At 45.2% G+C, this 23,771-nt stretch overlaps 1 protein-coding gene across 1 annotated transcript in view; it reads left to right on the top strand.

Annotated features, from left to right (window-relative positions):
- Window positions 1-23,771, top strand: part of ube2wb (ubiquitin conjugating enzyme E2 Wb) — a 31,073-nt gene that overhangs the window by 4,818 nt on the left and 2,484 nt on the right. Inside the window, exons 2-5 of the mRNA XM_046293059.1 lie at window positions 1,559-1,650; window positions 13,171-13,273; window positions 19,168-19,323; window positions 22,464-22,539. Of these exons, the coding sequence (XP_046149015.1) occupies window positions 1,559-1,650; window positions 13,171-13,273; window positions 19,168-19,323; window positions 22,464-22,539 (427 nt within the window). The remainder of the gene's footprint in view (window positions 1-1,558; window positions 1,651-13,170; window positions 13,274-19,167; window positions 19,324-22,463; window positions 22,540-23,771) is intronic.

The raw sequence follows: 23,771 nt of genomic DNA, 5'->3' as shown, positions 1-23,771 counted from the left end.
CTCTGTCAGTATGCATTCTCTACTGCTGTCTTGGCTAGTTCTTAATGTTTTATTTCACTGTAGAGCCCTCAGTCCCGTTCAAAATGCCTTAGATGGATAGCTCTTTCGTCCCACCCCACACACGCGGAGACCTCATCTGGCTTAACTGGTGCCTCCAGAGACAAGATCTCTCATCACTCAACGCACAGGTTTACCTCCACTGTACTCACATCCTACCATACCCTTGTCTGTACCTTATGAATCTATTCTACCACGCCCAGAAATCTGCTCCTTTTATTCTCTGTCCCCAACGCACTAGATGACCAGCTCTTATAGCTTTTAGCCGTACCCTTATCCTGCTCCTCCTCTCTTCCTCTGATGTAGAGGTTAACCCAGGCCCTGGAGCCCCCAGTTCCACTCCTATTCCCCAGGCGCTCTCATTTAGTTGACTTTGGTAACCGTAAAAGCCTTGGTTTCATGCATGTTGACATCAGAAGCCTCCTCCCTAAGGTTGTTCTATTCACTGCTTTAGCACACGCCGCTAACCCTGATATCATAGCCAGGTCTGAATCTTGGCTTAGGAAGACCACCAAATATTCTGAAATTTCCAAACTACAACATTGTCCACCAAGATAGAACTGCCAAAGCGGGTGGAGTTGCATTCTACTGCAGAGATATCCTAAACATTTCGAGCTTCTATTTTTAAAAATCCACCTTTCCAGAAATAAGTCTCTCACTGTTTCCGCTTGTTATAGACTCCGCTCAGTCCCCAGCTGTGCCCTGGACACCATATGTAAATTGATTGCCCCCCATTTATCTTCAGAGTTCGTTCTGCTAGGTGACCTAAATTGGGACATGCTTTTAACATCCCGGCGGTCCTACATTCTTAGCTAGATGCCCTCAATCTCACACAAATTATCAAGGAACCTACCAGGTACAACCCTTAATCTGTAAACACGGGCACCCTCATAGATATCATCCTGACCAACCTGCCCTCTAAATACACCTCTGCTGTCTTCAACCAGGATCTCAGCGATCACTGCCTCATTGCCTGCGTCCGCAATGGGTCCGTGGTCAAACGACGACCCCTCATCACTGTCAAACGCTCCCTAAAACACTTCAGCGAGCAGGCCTTTCTAATCGATCTGGCCCTGGTATCCTGGAAGGATTTCTACCTCATTCCATCAGTAGAGGATGCCTGGTTATTCTTTTAAAAGTGATTTCCTCACTATCTTAAATAAGCATGCTCCTTTAAAAAAAAAAATAGAACTAAGAAAGAAAAAAAAAAATTTAAACCAGGAACACCACAAAATGTCGTCATATGCATGAACTGGGAAGCATGCAACAGGCTTTTATTTAGCAGTACTCTCCAAGCTAGAGGATATTACGACACATCCAGCTGGCTTGATTTGTATCTAGTCTCTGAACACTGGGGGATTTGTTTAATCTCGTCTGGGTTACCTCAGTTTAGCTTCATGTTTACATTTCTTTCTTTTTGTTCTCCAGAAAAATCTGAAAATTGTACCTCCAAATATTCTAATCTGGCTACAGTTTAAACATGTTTGTTCTTCTCTTACAGAAAAGACTACAAAAGGAACTAATGGCTTTGCAAAATGATCCACCCCCTGGAATGACACTCAATGAGAAAAGTGTACAGAACACCATCACACAGTGAGTGTACATCAGCATGCTGACTCTTATGTGTCCTAGTGTGGATATGCATGTCTTGCTTTGTTGCACAGATCTATAACATTTCCCACTGGCTCATTTCATTGTGAAAGAAGATAAACACCAAGAACCTGCTCTGTACTCAGGGGCGTCAGTATGGATCTATCCATCATGTATAGAAGAAAACACAGTACACAAATCCCAGGTACAGGTGATTAGGTAGCTTTTTAAAATGTATTTAACAGGGGAGGACAGTTAAGCACAAATTCTTATTTACAATGACGGCCGACTAAAAGGCAAAAGGTCTCCTACGGGGGCTGGGATTAAAAAATTAAATATAGGTCAAACAGACATCACGACAAGAGAGAACTACATAAACACTACATAAAGAGAGACCGAAGACGACAACACAACATGGCAGCAGCACAACATGGCAGCAGCACAACATGGTAGCAACACAACATGGTAGCAACACAACATGGCAGCAGCACAACATGGCAGCAGCACAACATGGCAGCAGCACAACATGGCAGCAGCACAACATGGCAGCAGCACAACATGGCAGCAGCACAACATGGCAGCAACACAACATGGCAGCAGCACAACATGGTACAAACATTATTGGGCACAGACAACAGCACACATTTTTTATTTAACTAGGCAAGTCAGTTAAGAACAAATTCTTATTTGAAATGAAGGCCTGCCCCGGCTAAACCCTAACCCGGACGACGCTGGGCTAATTGTGCGCCGCCCTATGGGACTCCCAATCACGGCCGGATGTGATACAGCCTGGATTCGAACCAGGGACTGTAGTGACGCTTCTTGCACTGAGATTCAGTGCCTTAGACCTCTGCACCTCTTGGGAACAATACATGCATGTGCAGAGCCTTTCGCCAAATGGGATTCTTGAGGTGGAGTAACTCTGCCAGATCACGGTTGAACCAGGGGCTGAACCTGTTTTTAAGGTCCATGCGTCTTCGACAGAGATCAAGCTGATTTCTATACCAATTTACAGAGGCCAGGTCATGAAGGAAGGCTTGCTCATTAATTTTTTTTTTAATAGTGACAAAGTCTAATGGTTCTCTTCAGATACACCCAGAGATAAGAGACTGCCTCTCTAGCCACGGCCATGTTGCCGGGCTGTGGATCACACAAGGTCATCCAAGACCCCCTGACTGGTACACTAGCTATTGTCGCATTCACGTGCAAGTCGGAACTAGGACACTCGGAAATGTCAGACTTGCTTCCTGGTTGTAGTGATACACGTACCGCGTTCAACCAGTTAGCTGGTTGGACATTTCCTATTTCCGACTAGCACATGAACACGACATAAAGCCCATCAGTCGAGCATCTCTTAATGCACAGGGTCACTGTTTATCCGCATAAAATATAGTAGTGTAACAGGGTAGTGTAGTGTGTAACAGGGTAGTGTAGTGTGTAACAGGGTAGTGTAGTGTGTAACAGGGTAGTGTAGTGTGTAACAGGGTAGTGTAGTGTGTGTCAGGGTAGTGTAGTGTGTGTCAGGGTAGTGTAGTGTGTGTCAGGGTAGTGTAGTGTGTGTCAGGGTAGTGTAGTGTGTGTCAGGGTAGTGTAGTGTGTGTCAGGGTAGTGTAGTGTGTGTCAGGGTAGTGTAGTGTGTGTCAGGGTAGTGTAGTGTGTGTCAGGGTAGTGTAGTGTGTGTCAGGGTAGTGTAGTGTGTGTCAGGGTAGTGTAGTGTGTGTCAGGGTAGTGTAGTGCGTGTCAGTAGTGTGTCAGGGTAGTGTGTCAGGGTAGTGTGTCAGGGTAGTGTGTCAGGGTAGTGTGTCAGGGTAGTGTGTCAGGGTAGTGTGTCAGGGTAGTGTAGTGTAACAGGGTAGTGTAGTGAGGGTAGGGGAGTGTGACAGTATGAGGGTGGTGTGTCAGGGTAGTGTAACAGTGTAGTAAGGGTAGACCTTTGGACTTTGTGCAAAATAATTAATCTTGTGGTGACGGTGTAATGGAGACGTGTGGTGACGGTGTAATGGAGACGCGTGGTGACGGTGTAATGGAGACGGTGTAATGGAGACGCATGGAAACGGTGTAATGGAGACGCATGGAGACGGTGTAATGGAGACGCATGGAGACGGTGTAATGGAGACGGTGTAATGGAGACGGTGTAATGGAGACGGTGTAATGGAGACGCATGGAGACGGTGTAATGGAGACGCATGGAGACTGTGTAATGGAGACGCATGGAGACGGTGTAATGGAGACGCATGGAGACGGTGTAATGGAGACGCATGGAGACGGTGTAATGGAGACGGTGTAATGAAGACGCATGGAGACGGTGTAATGGAGACGCATGGTGACGGTGTAATGCAGACGCATGGAGACGGTGTAATGGAGACGGTGTAATGGAGACGGTGTAATGGAGACTAATGGAGACGCATAGAGATGGTGTAATGGAGACGGTGTAATGGAGACGCATAGAGACGGTGTAATGGAGACGGTGTAATGGAGACGGTGTAATGGAGACGGTGTAATGGAGACGGTGTAATGGAGACGCGCGGAGACGGTGTAATGGAGACGCGCGGAGACGGTGTAATGGAGACGCGCGGTGACAGTGTTTAGTCGTGCAGTCTTGTGATTTAGCCATACAAGGGCTTGAATAGGCCATATCCCTCTACTCTTGATTACAGCTGTTGGCTATAGCCGTCATCCCGGTTCATTCAAGTGTGAGAAATATTGTAGCCTAAACCAATGTATTGTCGTGTTTAGAAAGCGCTGGTGTGTACTGAGGAAATTAGGTCGAAGATATCCAGGTTAGGACAACCTAATGATTCCATGCGGAAGCTTTAGGAAAATATTACAGATTCATTGGATTAGCGGCGTTGCTAACTAGCATCACTCGTCATGTAGTTTAGACTTATTTTCTATTTTAACGCAGAGGTTTGGGATATTAGAATTCTATTTTCTGAAACAAGCGAGGAATGAGGATGTACACTGAACAGTTGTGGGTTCGATTCCCATGGGGAAGAAAATGTATGCACTCATCACTGGAGTGGCTCTGGATCAGAGAGTCTGTTAAATGACTCACTACTGTAGTGGCTCTGGATCAGAGAGTCTGTTAAATGACTCACTACTGTAGTGTCTCTGGATCAGAGAGTCTGCTAAATGACTCACTACTGTAATGGATCAGAGAGTCTGTTAAATGACTCACTACTGTAGTGTCTCTGGATCAGAGAGTCTGTTAAATGACTCACTACTGTAGTGTCTCTGGATCAGAGAGTCTGCTAAATGACTCACTACTGTAGTGTCTCTGGATCAGAGAGTCTGTTAAATGACTCACTACTGTAGTGGCTCTGGATTAGAGAGTCTGTTAAATGACTCACTACTGTAGTGTCTCTGGATCAGAGAGTCTGCTAAATGACTCACTACTGTAGTGGCTCTGGATCAGAGAGTCTGTTAAATGACTCACTACTGTAGAGGCTCTGGATTAGAGAGTCTGTTAAATGACTCACTACTGTAGTGTCTCTGGATTAGAGAGTCTGCTAAATGACTCACTACTGTAATGGATCAGAGAGTCTGCTAAATGACTCACTACTGTAGTGTCTCTGGATTAGAGAGTCTGCTAAATGACTCACTACTGTAATGGATCAGAGAGTCTGCTAAATGACTCACTACTGTAGTGTCTCTGGATCAGAGAGTCTGCTAAATGACTCACTACTGTAGTGTCTCTGGATCAGAGAGTCTGCTAAATGACTCACTACTGTAGTGGCTCTGGATCAGAGAGTCTGCTAAATGACTCACTACTGTAGTGGCTCTGGATAAGATAGTCTGCTAAATGACTCACTACTGTAATGGACCAGAGAGTCTGCTAAATGACTCACTACTGTAGTGTCTCTGGATCAGAGAGTCTGTTAAATGACTCACTACTGTAGTGTCTCTGGATTAGAGAGTCTGCTAAATGACTCACTACTGTAGTGACTCTGGATCAGAGAGTCTGCTAAATGACTCACTACTGTAGTGTCTCTGGATTAGAGAGTCTGCTAAATGACTCACTACTGTAGTGTCTCTGGATCAGAGAGTCTGCTAAATGACTCACTACTGTAAGTGTCTCTGGATCAGAGAGTCCGCTAAATGACTCACTACTGTAGTGTCTCTGGATCAGAGAGTCTGCTAAATGACTCACTACTGTAGTGGCTCTGGATAAGAGAGTCTGCTAAATGACTCACTACTGTAGTGGCTCTGGATAAGGGAGTCTGCTAAATGACTCACTACTGTAGTGGCTCTGGATAAGAGAGTCTGCTAAATGACTCACTACTGTAGTGGCTCTGGATAAGGGAGTCTGCTAAATGACTCACTACTGTAGTGGCTCTGGATCAGAGAGTCTGCTAAATGACTCACTACTGTAGTGGCTCTGGATAAGGGAGTCTGCTAAATGACTCACTACTGTAGTGGCTCTGGATCAGAGAGTCTGCTAAATGACTCACTACTGTAGTGGCTCTGGATCAGAGAGTCTGCTAAATGACTCACTACTGTAATGGATCAGAGAGTCTGTTAAATGACTCACTACTGTAGTGTCTCTGGATCAGAGAGTCTGTTAAATGACTCACTACTGTAGTGTCTCTGGATCAGAGAGTCTGCTAAATGACTCACTACTGTAGTGTCTCTGGATCAGAGAGTCTGTTAAATGACTCACTACTGTAGTGGCTCTGGATTAGAGAGTCTGTTAAATGACTCACTACTGTAGTGTCTCTGGATCAGAGAGTCTGCTAAATGACTCACTACTGTAGTGGCTCTGGATCAGAGAGTCTGTTAAATGACTCACTACTGTAGAGGCTCTGGATTAGAGAGTCTGTTAAATGACTCACTACTGTAGTGTCTCTGGATTAGAGAGTCTGCTAAATGACTCACTACTGTAATGGATCAGAGAGTCTGCTAAATGACTCACTACTGTAGTGTCTCTGGATTAGAGAGTCTGCTAAATGACTCACTACTGTAATGGATCAGAGAGTCTGCTAAATGACTCACTACTGTAGTGTCTCTGGATCAGAGAGTCTGCTAAATGACTCACTACTGTAGTGTCTCTGGATCAGAGAGTCTGCTAAATGACTCACTACTGTAGTGGCTCTGGATCAGAGAGTCTGCTAAATGACTCACTACTGTAGTGGCTCTGGATAAGAGAGTCTGCTAAATGACTCACTACTGTAATGGACCAGAGAGTCTGCTAAATGACTCACTACTGTAGTGTCTCTGGATCAGAGAGTCTGTTAAATGACTCACTACTGTAGTGTCTCTGGATTAGAGAGTCTGCTAAATGACTCACTACTGTAGTGACTCTGGATCAGAGAGTCTGCTAAATGACTCACTACTGTAGTGTCTCTGGATTAGAGAGTCTGCTAAATGACTCACTACTGTAGTGTCTCTGGATCAGAGAGTCTGCTAAATGACTCACTACTGTAAGTGTCTCTGGATCAGAGAGTCTGTTAAATGACTCACTACTGTAAGTGTCTCTGGATAAGAGAGTCTGCTAAATGACTCACTACTGTAGTGTCTCTGGATAAGAGATTCTGCTAAATGACTCACTACTGTAAGTGTCTCTGGATAAGAGAGTCTGCTAAATGACTCACTACTGTAGTGTCTCTGGATAAGAGAGTCTGTTAAATGACTCACTACTGTAGTGTCTCTGGATAAGAGAGTCTGTTAAATGACTCACTACTGTAAGTGTCTCTGGATCAGAGAGTCTGTTAAATGACTCACTACTGTAGTGTCTCTGGATCAGAGAGTCTGCTAAATGACTCACTACTGTAGTGTCTCTGGATCAGAGAGTCTGTTAAATGAATCACTACTGTAAGTGTCTCTGGATAAGAGAGTCTGCTAAATGACTCACTACTGTAGTGGCTCTGGATCAGAGAGTCTGCTAAATGACTCACTACTGTAGTGGCTCTGGATCAGAGAGTCTGCTAAATGACTCACTACTGTAGTGTCTCTGGATCAGAGAGTCTGCTAAATGACTCACTACTGTAGTGTCTCTGGATCAGAGAGTCTGCTAAATGACTCACTACTGTAGTGTCTCTGGATCAGAGAGTCTGCTAAATGACTCACTACTGTAGTGTCTCTGGATCAGAGAGTCTGCTAAATGACTCACTACTGTAGTGTCTCTGGATCAGAGAGTCTGCTAAATGACTCACTACTGTAAGTGTCTCTGGATCAGAGAGTCCGCTAAATGACTCACTACTGTAGTGTCTCTGGATCAGAGAGTCCGCTAAATGACTCACTACTGTAGTGTCTCTGGATCAGAGAGTCTGCTAAATGACTCACTACTGTAGTGGCTCTGGATAAGAGAGTCTGCTAAATGACTCACTACTGTAGTGGCTCTGGATAAGGGAGTCTGCTAAATGACTCACTACTGTAGTGGCTCTGGATCAGAGAGTCTGCTAAATGACTCACTACTGTAGTGGCTCTGGATAAGGGAGTCTGCTAAATGACTCACTACTGTAGTGGCTCTGGATCAGAGAGTCTGCTAAATGACTCACTACTGTAGTGGCTCTGGATCAGAGAGTCTGCTAAATGACTCACTACTGTAGTGGCTCTGGATAAGAGAGTCTGTTAAATGACTCACTACTGTAAGTGGCTCTGGATCAGAGAGTCTGTTAAATGACTCACTACTGTAGTGGCTCTGGATAAGAGAGTCTGCTAAATGACTCACTACTGTAGTGTCTCTGGATCAGAGAGTCTGCTAAATGACTCACTACTGTAGTGGCTCTGGATAAGGGAGTCTGCTAAATGACTCACTACTGTAGTGTCTCTGGATCAGAGAGTCTGCTAAATGACTCACTACTGTAGTGGCTCTGGATCAGAGAGTCTGCTAAATGACTCACTACTGTAGTGGCTCTGGATCAGAGAGTCTGTTAAATGACTCACTACTGTAGTGGCTCTGGATAAGAGAGTCTGCTAAATGACTCACTACTGTAGTGGCTCTGGATCAGGGAGTCTGCTAAATGACTCACTACTGTAGTGGCTCTGGATAAGAGAGTCTGCTAAATGACTCACTACTGTAGTGGCTCTGGATCAGAGAGTCTGCTAAATGACACACTACTGTAGTGGCTCTGGATAAGGGAGTCTGCTAAATGACTCACTACTGTAGTGGCTCTGGATAAGAGAGTCTGCTAAATGACTCACTACTGTAGTGGCTCTGGATCAGGGAGTCTGCTAAATGACTCACTACTGTAGTGGCTCTGGATAAGGGAGTCTGCTAAATGACTCACTACTGTAGTGGCTCTGGATAAGAGAGTCTGCTAAATGACTCACTACTGTAGTGGCTCTGGATCAGAGAGTCTGCTAAATGACTCACTACTGTAGTGGCTCTGGATAAGGGAGTCTGTTAAATGACTCACTACTGTAGTGTCTCTGGATCAGAGAGTCTGCTAAATGACACACTACTATAGGGGCTCTGGATAAGAGAGTCTGCTAAATGACACAAATGCAGAAGTGAATAGACTGAATGCTGCTGAGCAGAACAAGCTCAGTAGTAGTTTCAGCTGTTCTGCATTGCATAAGGAAACACACTCTTCTTTCCTACCTACCTGAATTTGTCCAATATGTAACTCTTTATTTTCATTGCGAAACATATTGCAACAATGAATACACCCCAGATCTCTGTCTGTCAATAATGGTATGAGTCACTGGAATGAGAACCTTCCAGAACCTGTTGAGCTGGATCTTATCCTTGTTTTAGGGCGGTACGGCCCGGGGTGTGGCTTTGCTATGAGAGCTTCAGCTTGGCAATACTCCGTGTGCCTGGCCGAAGTCTGTCTCTGTTATGCAATGGTTACTATGATGATTTGATTTAGATTTATTCACAGACTTGACTGAAAGACACTAGCAGCATTTTTGTTGTTGTTTTGTTTTGTTCCATATGATGTCCTTTAAAAAAACATTTAAATACATTTTTTTAGGATTGTGTGACAGCCAGCCCTTCTTGTCTGATACGTAAGATTATGACATTTTGAGTGTGTTTCTCAATGAAACAACAGCCTCAAAACAAATCAATTCATTCCATGTGATAGAGTGGAATATCAGGCCTGTGTCATACTCGTGGTCTCAGCGTGCGTGTTAGGGTTTTAGTATCTGTTGTTGATGGAAGAGCTGTCGTACCGTAACGATTTTGCTCGATAACAACCAAAACGACGATCAAATATTGGAAAGAACTGCTTAAGTTGTCATTTTCTGCTCATTCACTTTATTACTCTGCCTTTTCTTTTGACAAGCCCCCCCCTCTCCGTTCTTGACTTATTCTAAATAATTCTATAACATATTGTTATAAACCTTAATATCACAAAGAGAACTGGACTTATTACCAGTTTTATGATTTTCCCTACTCCTTTACTCCGGGGCCTGCTCTGATCAGTCTCCCGACTGCGGGGCCTGCTCTGATCAGCCTCCCGACTGCGGGGCCTGCTCTGATCAGTCTCCCGACTGCGGGGCCTGCTCTGATCAGCCTCCCGACTGCGGGGCCTGCTCTGATCAGTCTCCCGACTGCGGGGCCTGCTCTGATCAGCCTCCCGACTGCGGGGCCTGCCCTGATCAGCCTCCCGACTGCAGGGCCTGCTCTGATCAGCCTCCCGACTGCGGGGCCTGCTCTGATCAGCCTCCCGACTGCGGGGCCTGCTCTGATCAGTCTCCCGACTGCAGGGCCTGCTCTGATCAGTCTCCCGACTGCAGGGCCTGCTCTGATCAGCCTCCCGACAGCGGGGCCTGCTCTGATCAGCCTCCCGACTGCGGGGCCTGCTCTGATCAGCCTCCCGACAGTGGAATATGCGGAGCCCAGTTGACAATCACCCCGATAATTGCCTCAAAACGGAACCTAAACTATATCTAAACTAATTTCACACATTTAACAACAGATTACGTAATGTATTCATATATATATACACACACACAAAAGTATGTGGACACCCCTTCAGTTTGTTGTGTGTAAACAATGTCTGTCCTCGGTTGCAACACTCACTACCGAGTTCCAAACTGCCTCTGGAAGCAACGACAGCACAAGAACTGTTCGTCGGGAGCTTCATGAAATGGGTTTCCATGACCGAGCAGCCTCACAACGAGCCTAAAATCACCAATGCCAAGCGTCGGCTGGAGTTGTGTAAAGCTTGCCACCATTGGACTTTTGGAAAGGCGTTTTAGATTATTGTCCTGCTGAAAGGTGAATTAATCTCTGTGTGGAAAGATAACCAGATTTTACTCTAGGATTGATTTTTTTTTTATCCTGAAAAACTCCCCAGTCCTTAGCGATTACAAGCATACCCATAACATGATGCAGACGCCACTATTCTTGAAAATATGTAAAGTGGTACTCAGTAATGGGTTGTGTTGGATTTGCACTTTGTATTCAGGGCAAAAGGTTAATTGCTTTGCCACATTTTTTGCAGAATTACATTAGTGCCTTGTCGCAAGCAGGATGCATGTTTTGTAATATTTTCATTCTGTGCAGGCTTCTTACATTTCACTCTGTTAATTAGGTTAGAGTAACTACAAAGTTGTTCATCCGTTCTCAGTTTTCTCCTGTCGCAGCCATTAAACTCTGTAACTGTTTTAAAGTCAACATTGGCCTCATGGTGAAATCACTGAGCCAGTTTTTTTGTAGTGACTAACTTCACCATGCTCAAAGGGATATTCAATATCTGCTTTTTTTAGTTTAGTTTTACCCATCTACCAATTGATGTCCTTCTTTACGAGGCCTTGAAAAACCTCCCTGGTCTTTGGTTGAATCGGTGTTTGAAATTCACTGTTCGACTGAGGGACCTTTCTAGGTAATTGTATGTGTGGGGTACAGAGATTCATTTATATTTTTTTTGTTTAACCTTTATTCAACTAGGCAAGTCAGTTAAGAAGAAATTCTTGTTTACAGTGACGGCCTAGGAACAGTGGGTTAACTGTCTTGTTCAGGGGCAGATCGACAGATTTTTACCTTGTCAGCTCAGGGATTTGATCTAGCAACCTTTCGGTTACTGGCCCAACTATACACTCTAACCACTAGGCTACCTGCCACCTATACACTCTAACCACTAGGCTACCCTGCCACCTCTACACTCTAACCACTAGGCTACCCTGCCACCTCTACACTCTAACCACTAGGCTACCCTACCACCTCTACACTCTAACCACTAGGCTACCCTGCCACCTCTACACTCTAACCACTAGGCTACCCTGCCATCTCTACACTCTAACCACTAGGCTACCCTACCACCTCTACACTCTAACCACTAGGCTACCCTACCACCTCTACACTCTAACCACTAGGCTACCCTGCCACCTCTACACTCTAACCACTAGGCTATCTGCCACCTCTACACTCTAACCACTAGGCTACCTGCCACCTTCTACACTCTAACCACTAGGCTACCCTGCCTCCTCTACACTCTAACCACTAGGCTACCTGCCTCCTCTACACTCTAACCACTAGGCTACCCTACCACCTCTACACTCTAACCACTAGGCTACCTGCCACCTCTACACTCTAACCACTAGGCTACCTGCCTCCTCTACACTCTAACCACTAGGCTAGAGTGTATTGATTCAGAGTTCACACTAAAAATAGTGTTTTAAACCCATCCAGACTTGACACTAACATACACACAGGAGTTGGGGGAGCAGCTAGAGAATATCCACTGTTTGCTGCCTCGTGCCTGCCCTGGTCCCACAAATCATCTGGTTTGACTGGGGAGGGCCGCTAAGGACTGGGGGAGTTCAAAACCAGTGTTTCTGTTTGTGTGTCTCTCTCCTGGTGGAGAGTCAACAAACGGTGAGGAGACATGACCTGATCCTCAGAGATCATCTGAATGATCTGTATGCTGGACAGACATGACCTGATCCTCAGAGATCATCTGGATGCTGGACAGACATGACCTGATCCTCAGAGATCATCTGGATGCTGGACAGACATGACCTGATCCTCAGAGATCATCTGGATGATCTGTATGCTGGACAGACATGACCTGATCCCCAGAGGTCATCTGTATGCTGGACAGACATGACCTGATCCTCAGAGGTCATCTGTATGCTGGACAGACATGACCTGATCCTCAGAGGTCATCTGGATGCTGGACAGACATGACCTGATCCTCTGAGGTCATCTGGATGCTGGACAGACATGACCTGATCCTCTGAGGTCATCTGGATGCTGGACAGACATGACCTGATCCTCAGAGGTCATCTGTATGCTGGACAGACATGACCTGATCCTCAGAGGTCATCTGAATGACCTGTTGTACTGGACTGGTCAGGTGTCTTAACTCCTACTGGGTCTTCTATAACGACACATCACGGCAGGGATTTATCATTGGCTCTTTCTGTCAGAATGAGCACTTAAGTGAATGGATTATCCTCAGGCATGTTGACCAGGCCAAGGGACCAATCCCATCCTCTCAATCTCTGATTGACCTATGACCCAGACCATACATGAACACACACACACACACTTGTTTGTTTATATTGGAGAATCAAATATACAGTAATATATAATAATTGAATATGGTATCTGTCGTGTCTTGTCTTCCAGATGGATTGTAGATATGGAAGGAGCCACGGGCACACTCTATGAAGGAGAGAAATTTCAGCTGCTTTTCAAATTCAGTAGTCGGTATCCTTTCGATTCACCTCAGGTAAGTAGCTAGCCTAGCGCCTCTTCATTGAGTACTGTAGCTCGCTAGCTAGCCTAGCACCTCCTCGTTGATGAATACTGTTGCTCCTAGCTAGCCTAGCGCTGCCTCATTGAGTCCTGGTGCTACGAGCTAGTCTAGCGCCTCCTTATTGAGTACTATAGCTACTAGCTAGCCTGGCGGCTCCTCATTGATGAGTACTGGTGCTACGAGCTAGCCTAGCGCCACCTCATTGAGTACTGGTGCTATGGACTTGCCTAGCGCCGCCTCATTGAGTACTATAGCTACTAGCTAGCCTAGCGCCGCCTCATTGAGTACTGGTGCTATGGACTTGCATAGCGCCGCCTCATTGAGTACTATAGCTACTAGCTAGCCTAGCGCCGCCTCATTGAGTACTATAGCTACTAGCTAGCCTAGCACTGCCTCATTGATGAATAGTACTTTATAGGTTAGTAACTATTGAATCAGCAAGCCAGGACACTGTCAAGATCCATCCATGCTCTGTGAGTACGCTGAGTGGGCATGTTGCTTAGTAACGGGTCATTCATCGACCTGAATGAAGAGGATGGATATCATTCTGTAAGGTAGAGATGGTTCCAGTCTACTGCGCTATTTTAAACACAACATATCTTCAACATTTTTTTAAAGACAATAATTGCTTCTAATAATATAATAATAATAATAAAATGGCGGTTTTAGCTGGGTGTTGGGTAAATGGTGGTTTTAGCTGGGTGTTGGGTAAATGGCGGTTTTAGCTGGGTGTTGGGTAAATGGCGGTTTTAGCTGGGTGTTGGGTAAATGGCGGTTTTAGCTGGGTGTTGAGTAAATGGCGGTTTTAGCTGGGTGTTGAGTAAATGGCGGTTTTAGCTGGGTGTTGGGTAAATGGTGGTTTTAGCTGGGTGTTGGGTAAATGGCGGTTTTAGCTGGGTGTTGAGTAAATGGCGGTTTTAGCTGGGTGTTGAGTAAATGGCGGTTTTAGCTGGGTGTTGGGTAAATGGTGGTTTTAGCTGGGTGTTGGGTAAATGGTGGTTTTAGCTGGGTGTTGGGTAAATGGCGGTTTTAGCTGGGTGTTGGGTAAATGGCGGTTTTAGCTGGGTGTTGGGTAAATGGCGGTTTTAGCTGGGTGTTGGGTAAATGGTGGTTTTAGCTGGGTGTTGAGTAAATGGTGGTTTTAGCTGGGTGTTGAGTAAATGGTGGTTTTAGCTGGGTGTTGGGTAAATGGTGGTTTTAGCTGGGTGTTGGGTAAATGGCGGTTTTAGCTGGGTGTTGGGTAAATGGTGGTTTTAGCTGGGTGTTGGGTAAATGGTGGTTTTAGCTGGGTGTTGGGTAAATGGCGGTTTTAGCTGGGTGTTGGGTAAATGGTGGTTTTAGCTGGGTGTTGGGTAAATGGTGGTTTTAGCTGGGTGTTGGGTAAATGGTGGTTTTAGCTGGGTGTTGGGTAAATGGCGGTTTTAGCTGGGTGTTGGGTAAATGGCGGTTTTAGCTGGGTGTTGGGTAAATGGCGGTTTTAGCTGGGTGTTGGGTAAATGGCGGTTTTAGCTGGGTGTTGGGTAAATGGCTGTTTTAGCTGGGCTTTGGGTAAATGGCGGTTTTAGCTGGGCTTTGGGTAAATGGCGGTTTTAGCTGGGTGTTGAGTAAATGGTGGTTTTAGCTGGGTGTTGGGTAAATGGCGGTTTTAGCTGGGTGTTGGGTAAATGGCGGTTTTAGCTGGGTGTTGGGTAAATGGCGGTTTTAGCTGGGTGTTGGGTAAATGGCGGTTTTAGCTGGGTGTTGGGTAAATGGTGGTTTTAGCTGGGTGTTGGGTAAATGGCGGTTTTAGCTGGGTGTTGGGTAAATGGCGGTTTTAGCTGGGTGTTGGGTAAATGGCGGTTTTAGCTGGGTGTTGGGTAAATGGCGGTTTTAGCTGGGTGTTGGGTAAATGGCGGTTTTAGCTGGGTGTTGGGTAAATGTGGAGCAGTGGTAATTGTTAGTGGAGTGGTTGGAAAGGACCTGGAGCTTTGTGTTATCCAACTGCTTCTAACTACACGTTAAGAAAACGATAAGAAATCTAAGATGTGTCGAATAAACTATGTCCAGCTCAGGGCTCCAGCTTTGCATTTTGGTTGGCTAACTTGCTCGCTAAGTGGCTAGATGTCAAGATCAAGCTTGACGGTGACAGCAGAGATATTCCAGTCTGAGTAACCATTCTCTTAAACTAACAGTCTCCTTGTCATTGGCAAAGAGACTGGTCTTTCTGACATCTTCAAATATGAACGTTCTATCATTTAAATGAGCTCGAGGAGAACAGAGGACTTGGATCCTGATTCGATAACCCTCGCAGCTATCCTCCAATCACAATGATTATCCAAATATTGGAACTATTACTTTTTCTTCTCCACAAAACACGTTGGTGACCGGATGCTAAGCAACCATTTTTGGTTTGTCCAGTCCAAACCAAGTCTGTCAAAAGTTGCTAGTTCTCAAACTAAATACATTTCTAAGTCTCAAAATACAACAACTTGCCAAGCTAACAGCTAAATATTTTTCTATTTTACTTTGTTATAAATCTAATTCTATTTGAGGCTCCACATGTTGTCTTGGAAAATATTAATGTTATTTCCAGCAACCAATGAGCAACTCCACCATAAATCCATCTGCATATTGAATGTTGAGATTGACGAAAGGCAAGTCTCTTTGACAATGACATGGAGTGGAATGTTGGCTACAGAGACTGGTACCCAGGCGGGAGACTGGTACCCAGGCGGGAGACTGGTACCCAGGCGGGAGACTGGTACCCAGGCGGGAGACTGGTACCCAGGCGGGAGACTGGTACCCAGGCGGGAGACTGGATGAAGGTCCCTGTTGCCTAAATTATTTTGTGAAATAGCTCTTTGGTAATATGGTTCAGAAACGGTATGATAATCTGTATACCTACCGGCCAACCCTAATATAAATATATTAACATAAAGGGGTGGAACCACCTTGCTGTGTCTGGACCGCCTGACCTCGCCGGCTGTGTCTGGACCGCCTGACCTCGCCGTCTGTGTCTGGACCGCCTGACCTCGCCGTCTGTGTCTGGACCGCCTGACCTTGCCGTCTGTGTCTGGACCGCCTGACCTCGCCGGCTGTGTCTGGACTAGAGGTCGACCGATTATGATTTTTCAATGCCGATACTGATTATTGGAGGACAAAAAAAGCAGATTTAATTTAAAACAATTTTTTGGGTAATAATGACAATTACAACAACACTGAATGAACACTAATTTTAACTTAATATAATACATCAATAAAAATGAATGTAGCCTCAAATAAATAATGAAACATGTTCAATTTGTTTTAAATAATGCAAAAACAAAGTGTTGGAGAAGTAAAAGTGCAATATGTGCCATGTAAGAAAGCTAGCATTTAAGTTCCATGCTCAGAACATGAGAACATATGAAAGCTGGTGGTTCCTTTTAACACGAGTCTTCAATATTCCCAGGTAAGAAGTTTTAGGTTGTAGTTATTATAGGACTATTTCTCTCTATACCATTTGTATTTTATATACCTTTGACTATTGGATGTTCTCATAGGCACTTTAGTATTGCCAGTGTAACAGTATAGCTACCTGGGCTCGAACCAGGAACACATCGACAACAGCCACCATCGAAGCATCATTACCCATCGCTCCACAAAAGCCGTGGCCCTTGCAGAACAACTACTTCAAGTCTCAGAACGAGTGACGTTTGAAACACTATTAGTGCACACCCAGCTAACTAGCTAGCCATTTCACATTGGTTACACCAGCCATTAGGCTGATAGGCTTGAAGTCATAAACAGCGCTGTGCTTGAGAAGAGCTGCTGGCAAAACGCACGAAAGTGCTGTTTGAATGAATGCTTACGAGCCTGCTGCTGCTCAGTCAGACTGCTCTATCAAATCATAGACTTAGTTATAACATAATAACACACAGAAATACGAGCATTATGTCATTAATATGGTCGAATCCGGAAACTATCATCTTGAAAACAAAAGGTTTATTCTTTCAGTGAAATACGGAACCGTTCTGTATTTTATCTAAAGGGTGGCATCCATCAGTCTAAATATTCCTGTTACATTGTACAACCTTCAATGTTATGTCATAATTACGTAAAATTCTGGCAAATTATATCTTCTCCCCGCTCCCCCCATCTTCTCCCCGCTCTCCCCATCTTCTCCCCGCTCTCCCCATCTTCTCCCCGCTCTCCCCATCTTCTCCCCGCTCCCCCTATCTTCTCCCCGCTCCCCCTATCTTCTCCCCGCTCTCCCCATCTTCTCCCCGCTCTCCCCATCTTCTCCCCTCTCCCCCATCTTCTCCCCGCTCCCCCTATCTTCTCCCCGCTCCCCCTATCTTCTCCCCCGCTCTCCCTATCTTCTCCCCGCTCTCCCCATCTTCTCCCCGCTCTCCCCATCTTCTCCCCGCTCTCCCCATCTTCTCCCCGCTCTCCCCATCTTCTCCCCGCTCCCCCTATCTTCTCCCCTCCCCTATCTTCTCCCCGCTCTCCCCATCTTCCCCGCTCTCCCCATCTTCTCCCCCCTTCTTGGCACCCCTCTCCTAATCTGCCACCTCACATGTAAACCGCAGGAAAACTGTATTTTAATCCTATCGGATTCCAAATTTAAAGGCCAATTTCACCACTTTTCAACTTAATTTTCCATTATCTCAAGAACAATACCAGTGTCTACATATGTGACAATTGCACATTTCTACATTTTAAATAAAGTTCTACCCGATGACATCATCAAAAGAAAAAAACGTGACGTGGGGAACAAGAAAATCCCCTCCCTCTGGCTAGAAAGGCGTTTGGAAAATTTATTTTAATACTACTCTGCCATTTTTTTAGGACCTAATCTTTTTAAACACAGATCAAGGAACACACTGTTTTCACATTTTTAGACACTGGCTGGAGATAATGAGTACGAGGTTGAAAAGTGACAGAGATGACCTTATGACAAATACATTCGGAAAGTATTTAGACCCCTGGACTTTTTCCACATTTTTTTTAACGTTATAGACTTATTCTAAAAATGGAATACTTTGTTATTTTCCCCTCATCGAGCTACATACAATAGCCCATAATGACATCACAATAGCCCATAATGACATCACAATAGCCCATAATGACATCACAATAGCCCATAATGACATCACAATAGCCCATAATGACATCACAATAGCCCATAATGACATTACAATAGACCATAATGACATCACAATAGCCCATAATGACATCACAATAGCCCATAATGACAAAGCGAAAATGGGTTTTTAGAAATGTTTGCAAATGTATAAATAAAAAAAAAATAAAAATGAAATATCACATTTACGTAAGTATTCAGACCTTTTGCTCAGTACTTTTGTTGAAGCACCTTTGACAGCGATTACAGCCTTGAGTCTTCTTGGGCATGACGCTACAAGCTTGGCACCCCTGTATTTTGGGGAGTTTCTCCCATTCTTCTCTGCAGATCCTCTCAAGCTCTGTCAGGTTGGAAGTGGAGAGTCACTGCACAGCAATTTTCAGGTCTCTCCAGAGATTTTCGATTGGCTTCATGTCTGGCTGGGCCTCTCCTGCGTTGTTTTGGCTGTGTACTTAGGGTTGTTGATCCTGTTAGAAGGTGAACCTCCGCACCAGTCCGAGGTCCTGAGTGCTCTGGAGCAGGTTTTCATCAAAGATCTCTCTGTACTTTGCTCCGTTCAATGGAAAAGTTTTGCATTATGGGATATTGTGTGTATGTTGATGAGGATTTTATTTATTTAATCCATTTTAGAATAAGGCTTTAACGTAACAAAATGTGGAAAATGCACTGTATATAGTAGATGGAACTCAAACAAGGAAAATGTATTCTATTTAATTAATTATTGAGAGATGTGTCTGATCATGTTGTTGGTTTTCCATTTCAGGTAATGTTCATGGGAGAGAATATACCTGTACATCCTCACGTTTATAGCAACGGTCACATCTGTCTTTCAATACTAACAGAAGACTGGTCGCCAGCCCTCTCAGTGCAGTCAGTCTGTCTCAGCATTATCAGTATGCTGTCCAGCTGCAAAGAAAAGGTAAGTGGGCGACAACAGACCCTTGGGGAACGCCAAATTCGAATAAAATGCTAAATGCCTGGCATAATGTTACCGGTACAGGGGTTAGTACATTATACACTGAACAAAAATATAAACACAACATGTAAAGTGTTGGTCACATGCTTCATGAGCTGAAATAAAAGATCCCAGAAATGTTCCATACGAACAAAAAACATATTTCTCTCAAATGTTGTGCACACATGTGTTTACGTCCCAGTTAGTGAGCATTACTCCTTTGCCAAGATAATCCATACACCTGACAGGTGTGGCATATCAAGAAGCTGATTTAAACAGCATGATCATTTACACAGGTGCACCTTGTGCTGGGGACAATAAAAGGCCTGCAGGAATGTCCACCAGAGCTTTTGCCATAGAATTGAATATTAATTTCTCTACCATAAGCCACCTCCAACATCGTTTTAGAGATTTTGGCAGTACGTCCAACCGGCCTCACCACGGCAAACCTGACGTAAACACCATGCCCCTTGTTGGCAGTGGGGTTATGGTATCGGCAAGCATAAGCTACGGACAACAAACACAATTGCATTTTATCGATGGCAATTTGAATGCACAGAGATACCGTGATGAGATCCTGAGGCCCATTGTCGTGCCATTCACCCGCCTTCATCACCTCATGTTTCAGCATGATGATGCACAGCCCCATGTCACAAGGATCTGGACACAATTCCTGGAAGTTGAAAATGTCCCAGTTCTTCCATGGCCTGCATACTCACCAGACACGTTCACCCATTGAGCATGTTTGGGATGCTCTGGATCAACGTATATGACAGTGTGTTCCAGTTCCCAACCAATATCCAGCAACTTCACACAGCCATTGAAGAGGAGTGGGACAACATTCCACAGGCCACAATCAACAAGCCTGATCAACTCTATGTGAAGCAGATGTGCCGCGCTGCATGAGGCAAATGGTCCCACCAGATACTGACTGGTTTTCTGATCCACTCCCCTACTTTCCTTTTTCGCCGGTGTATGTGACCAACAGATGCATCTGCATATCTGTATTCCCAGTCATGTGAAATCCATAGATGAGGAGACCTAATTAATTTAAATTGACTGATTTCCTTATGAAATGTAAACTCAGTCAAAATCCTTTGTAATTGTTGCATGTTGCGTTTGATATTTTTGTTCAGTAAACATAATTTTAAACACGCCCCATTGACACTATGATACAGAAGGGGCTTGTCACTGCCATGGAGGACCCCATGTCTGCTGGTTTTAGATTGCTCTTTTCAATCTGTAGTTTATGACCTTTAGAACCAGGTGAGGGGAGGTCTTAACTACTCAATGACCTTTAGAACCAGGTGAGGGGAGGTCTTAACTACTCAATGACCTTTAGAACCAGGTGAGGGGAGGTCCTAACTACTCAATGACCTTTAGAACCAGGTGAGGGGAGGTCTTAACTACTCAATGACCTTTAGAACCAGGTGAGGGGAGGTCCTAACTACTCAATGACCTTTAGAACCAGGTGAGGGGAGGTCTTAACTACTCAATGACCTTTAGAACCAGGTGAGGGGAGGTCTTAACTACTCAATGACCTTTAGAACCAGGTGAGGGGAGGTCCTAACTACTCAATGACCTTTAGAACCAGGTGAGGGGAGGTCCTAACTACTCAATGACCTTTAGAACCAGGTGAGGGGAGGTCTTAACTACTCAATGACCTTTAGAACCAGGTGAGGGGAGGTCTTAACTACTCAATGACCTTTAGAACCAGGTGAGGGGAGGTCTTAACTACTCAATGACCTTTAGAACCAGGCGAGGGGAGGTCTTAACTACTCAATGACCTTTAGAACCAGGCGAGGGGAGGTCTTAACTACTCAATGACCTTTAGAACCAGGTGAGGGGAGGTCTTAACTACTCAATGACCTTTAGAACCAGGTGAGGGGAGGTCCTAACTACTCAATGACCTTTAGAACCAGGTGAGGGGAGGTCTTAACTACTCAATGACCTTTAGAACCAGGTGAGGGGAGGTCTTAACTACTCAATGACCTTTAGAACCAGGTGAGGGGAGGTCCTAACTACTCAATGACCTTTAGAACCAGGTGAGGGGAGGTCTTAACTACTCAATGACCTTTAGAACCAGGTGAGGGGAGGTCTTAACTACTCAATGACCTTTAGAACCAGGTGAGGGGAGGTCTTAACTACTCAATGACCTTTAGAACCAGGTGAGGGGAGGTCTTAACTACTCAATGACCTTTAGAACCAGGTGAGGGGAGGTCTTAACTACTCAATGACCTTTAGAACCAGGTGAGGGGAGGTCTTAACTACTCAATGACCTTTAGAACCAGGTGAGGGGAGGTCCTAACTACTCAATGACCTTTAGAACCAGGTGAGGGGAGGTCCTAACTACTCAATGACCTTTAGTTCATCAATCATGTACAAGGGCTGAGAGAGAACCTGCAGACACACGGCCCTCTGGAATGACTTTGACACGTGAGGTAGAGGGGGAATCAGAATAAAGCATTTTGCACTATTGAACCTCAATCTAAATGACTGTCTAGAGGCAACTTAACCACTCTGAGTGAGGTTGCTATTGAACCTCAATCTAAATGACTGTCTAGAGGCAACTTCACCACTCTGAGTGAGGTTGCTATTGAACCTCAATCTAAATGACTGTCTAGAGGTAACTTCACCTCACTCTGAATGAGGTTGCTATTGAACCTCAATCTAAATGACTGTCTAGAGGCAACTTCACCTCACTCTGAATGAGGTTGCTATTGAACCTCAATCTAAATGACTGTCTAGAGGCAACTTCACCTCACTCTGAATGAGGTTGCCTCTACACTATTGAACTTCAATCTAAATGACTGTCTAGAGGCAACTTCACCTCACTCTGAATGAGGTTGCTATTGAACCTCAATCTAAATGACTGTCTAGAGGTAACTTCACCTCACTCTGAATGAGGTTGCCTCTACACTATTGAACCTCAATCTAAATGACTGTCTAGAGGCAACTTCACCTCACTCTGAATGAGGTTGCTATTGAACCTCAATCTAAATGACTGTCTAGAGGTAACTTCACCTCACTCTGAATGAGGTTGCCTCTACATGCCATATTTATACCAGCACTTCTCTGATGATGACGGTTGTCTCTCTCTGCAGAGACGGCCCCCTGATAACTCCTTTTACGTAAAAACGTGTAACAAGAATCCGAAGAAGACAAAATGGTGGTATCACGGTGAGTGGTTACGTCCTCTGAGATGTGACGATGTTAATATGTAAAGGACCTTTCCAACATCACACAGGTGTTGTGTTCACCTACTGGGAACGGTCATCCGCTCTACAGGTGTTGTGTTCACCTACTGGAACGGTCATCCGCTCTACAGGTGTTGTGTTCACCTACTGGGAACGGTCATCCGCTCTACAGGTGTTGTGTTCACCTACTGGAACGGTCATCCGCTCTACAGGTGTTGTGTTCACCTACTGGAACGGTCATCCGCTCTACAGGTGTTGTGTTCACCTACTGGGAACGGTCATCCGCTCTACAGGTGTTGTGTTCACCTACTGGAACGGTCATCCGCTCTACAGGTGTTGTGTTCACCTACTGGGAACGGTCATCCGCTCTACAGGTGTTGTGTTCACCTACTGGAACGGTCATCCGCTCTACAGGTGTTGTGTTCACCTACTGGAACGGTCATCCGCTCTACAGGTGTTGTGTTCACCTACTGGGAACGGTCATCCGCTCTACAGGTGTTGTGTTCACCTACTGGAACGGTCATCCGCTCTACAGGTGTTGTGTTCACCTACTGGAACGGTCATCCGCTCTACAGGTGTTGTGTTCACCTACTGGAACGGTCATCCGCTCTACAGGTGTTGTGTTCACCTACTGGAACGGTCATCCGCTCTACAGGTGTTGTGTTCACCTACTGGGAACGGTCATCCGCTCTACAGGTGTTGTGTTCACCTACTGGAACGGTCATCCGCTCTACAGGTGTTGTGTTCACCTACTGGGAACGGTCATCCGCTCTACAGGTGTTGTGTTCACCTACTGGGAACGGTCATCCGCTCTACAGGTGTTGTGTTCACCTACTGGAACGGTCATCCGCTCTACAGGTGTTGTGTTCACCTACTGGGAACGGTCATCCGCTCTACAGGTGTTGTGTTCACCTACTGGAACGGTCATCCGCTCTACAGGTGTTGTGTTCACCTACTGGAACGGTCATCCGCTCTACAGGTGTTGTGTTCACCTACTGGAACGGTCATCCGCTCTACAGGTGTTGTGTTCACCTACTGGAACGGTCATCCGCTCTACAGGTGTTGTGTTCACCTACTGGAACGGTCATCCGCTCTACAGGTGTTGTGTTCACCTACTGGGAACGGTCATCCGCTCTACAGGTGTTGTGTTCACCTACTGGAACGGTCATCCGCTCTACAGGTGTTGTGTTCACCTACTGGAACGGTCATCCGCTC

Source organism: Oncorhynchus gorbuscha, linkage group LG12 (assembly GCF_021184085.1).
Source record: "Oncorhynchus gorbuscha isolate QuinsamMale2020 ecotype Even-year linkage group LG12, OgorEven_v1.0, whole genome shotgun sequence".
NCBI classification, from domain to species: domain Eukaryota; kingdom Metazoa; phylum Chordata; class Actinopteri; order Salmoniformes; family Salmonidae; genus Oncorhynchus; species Oncorhynchus gorbuscha.
The sequence above is the reverse complement of the archived record's forward strand: the minus strand, read 5'-3'. Positions and strand labels throughout refer to the sequence as shown.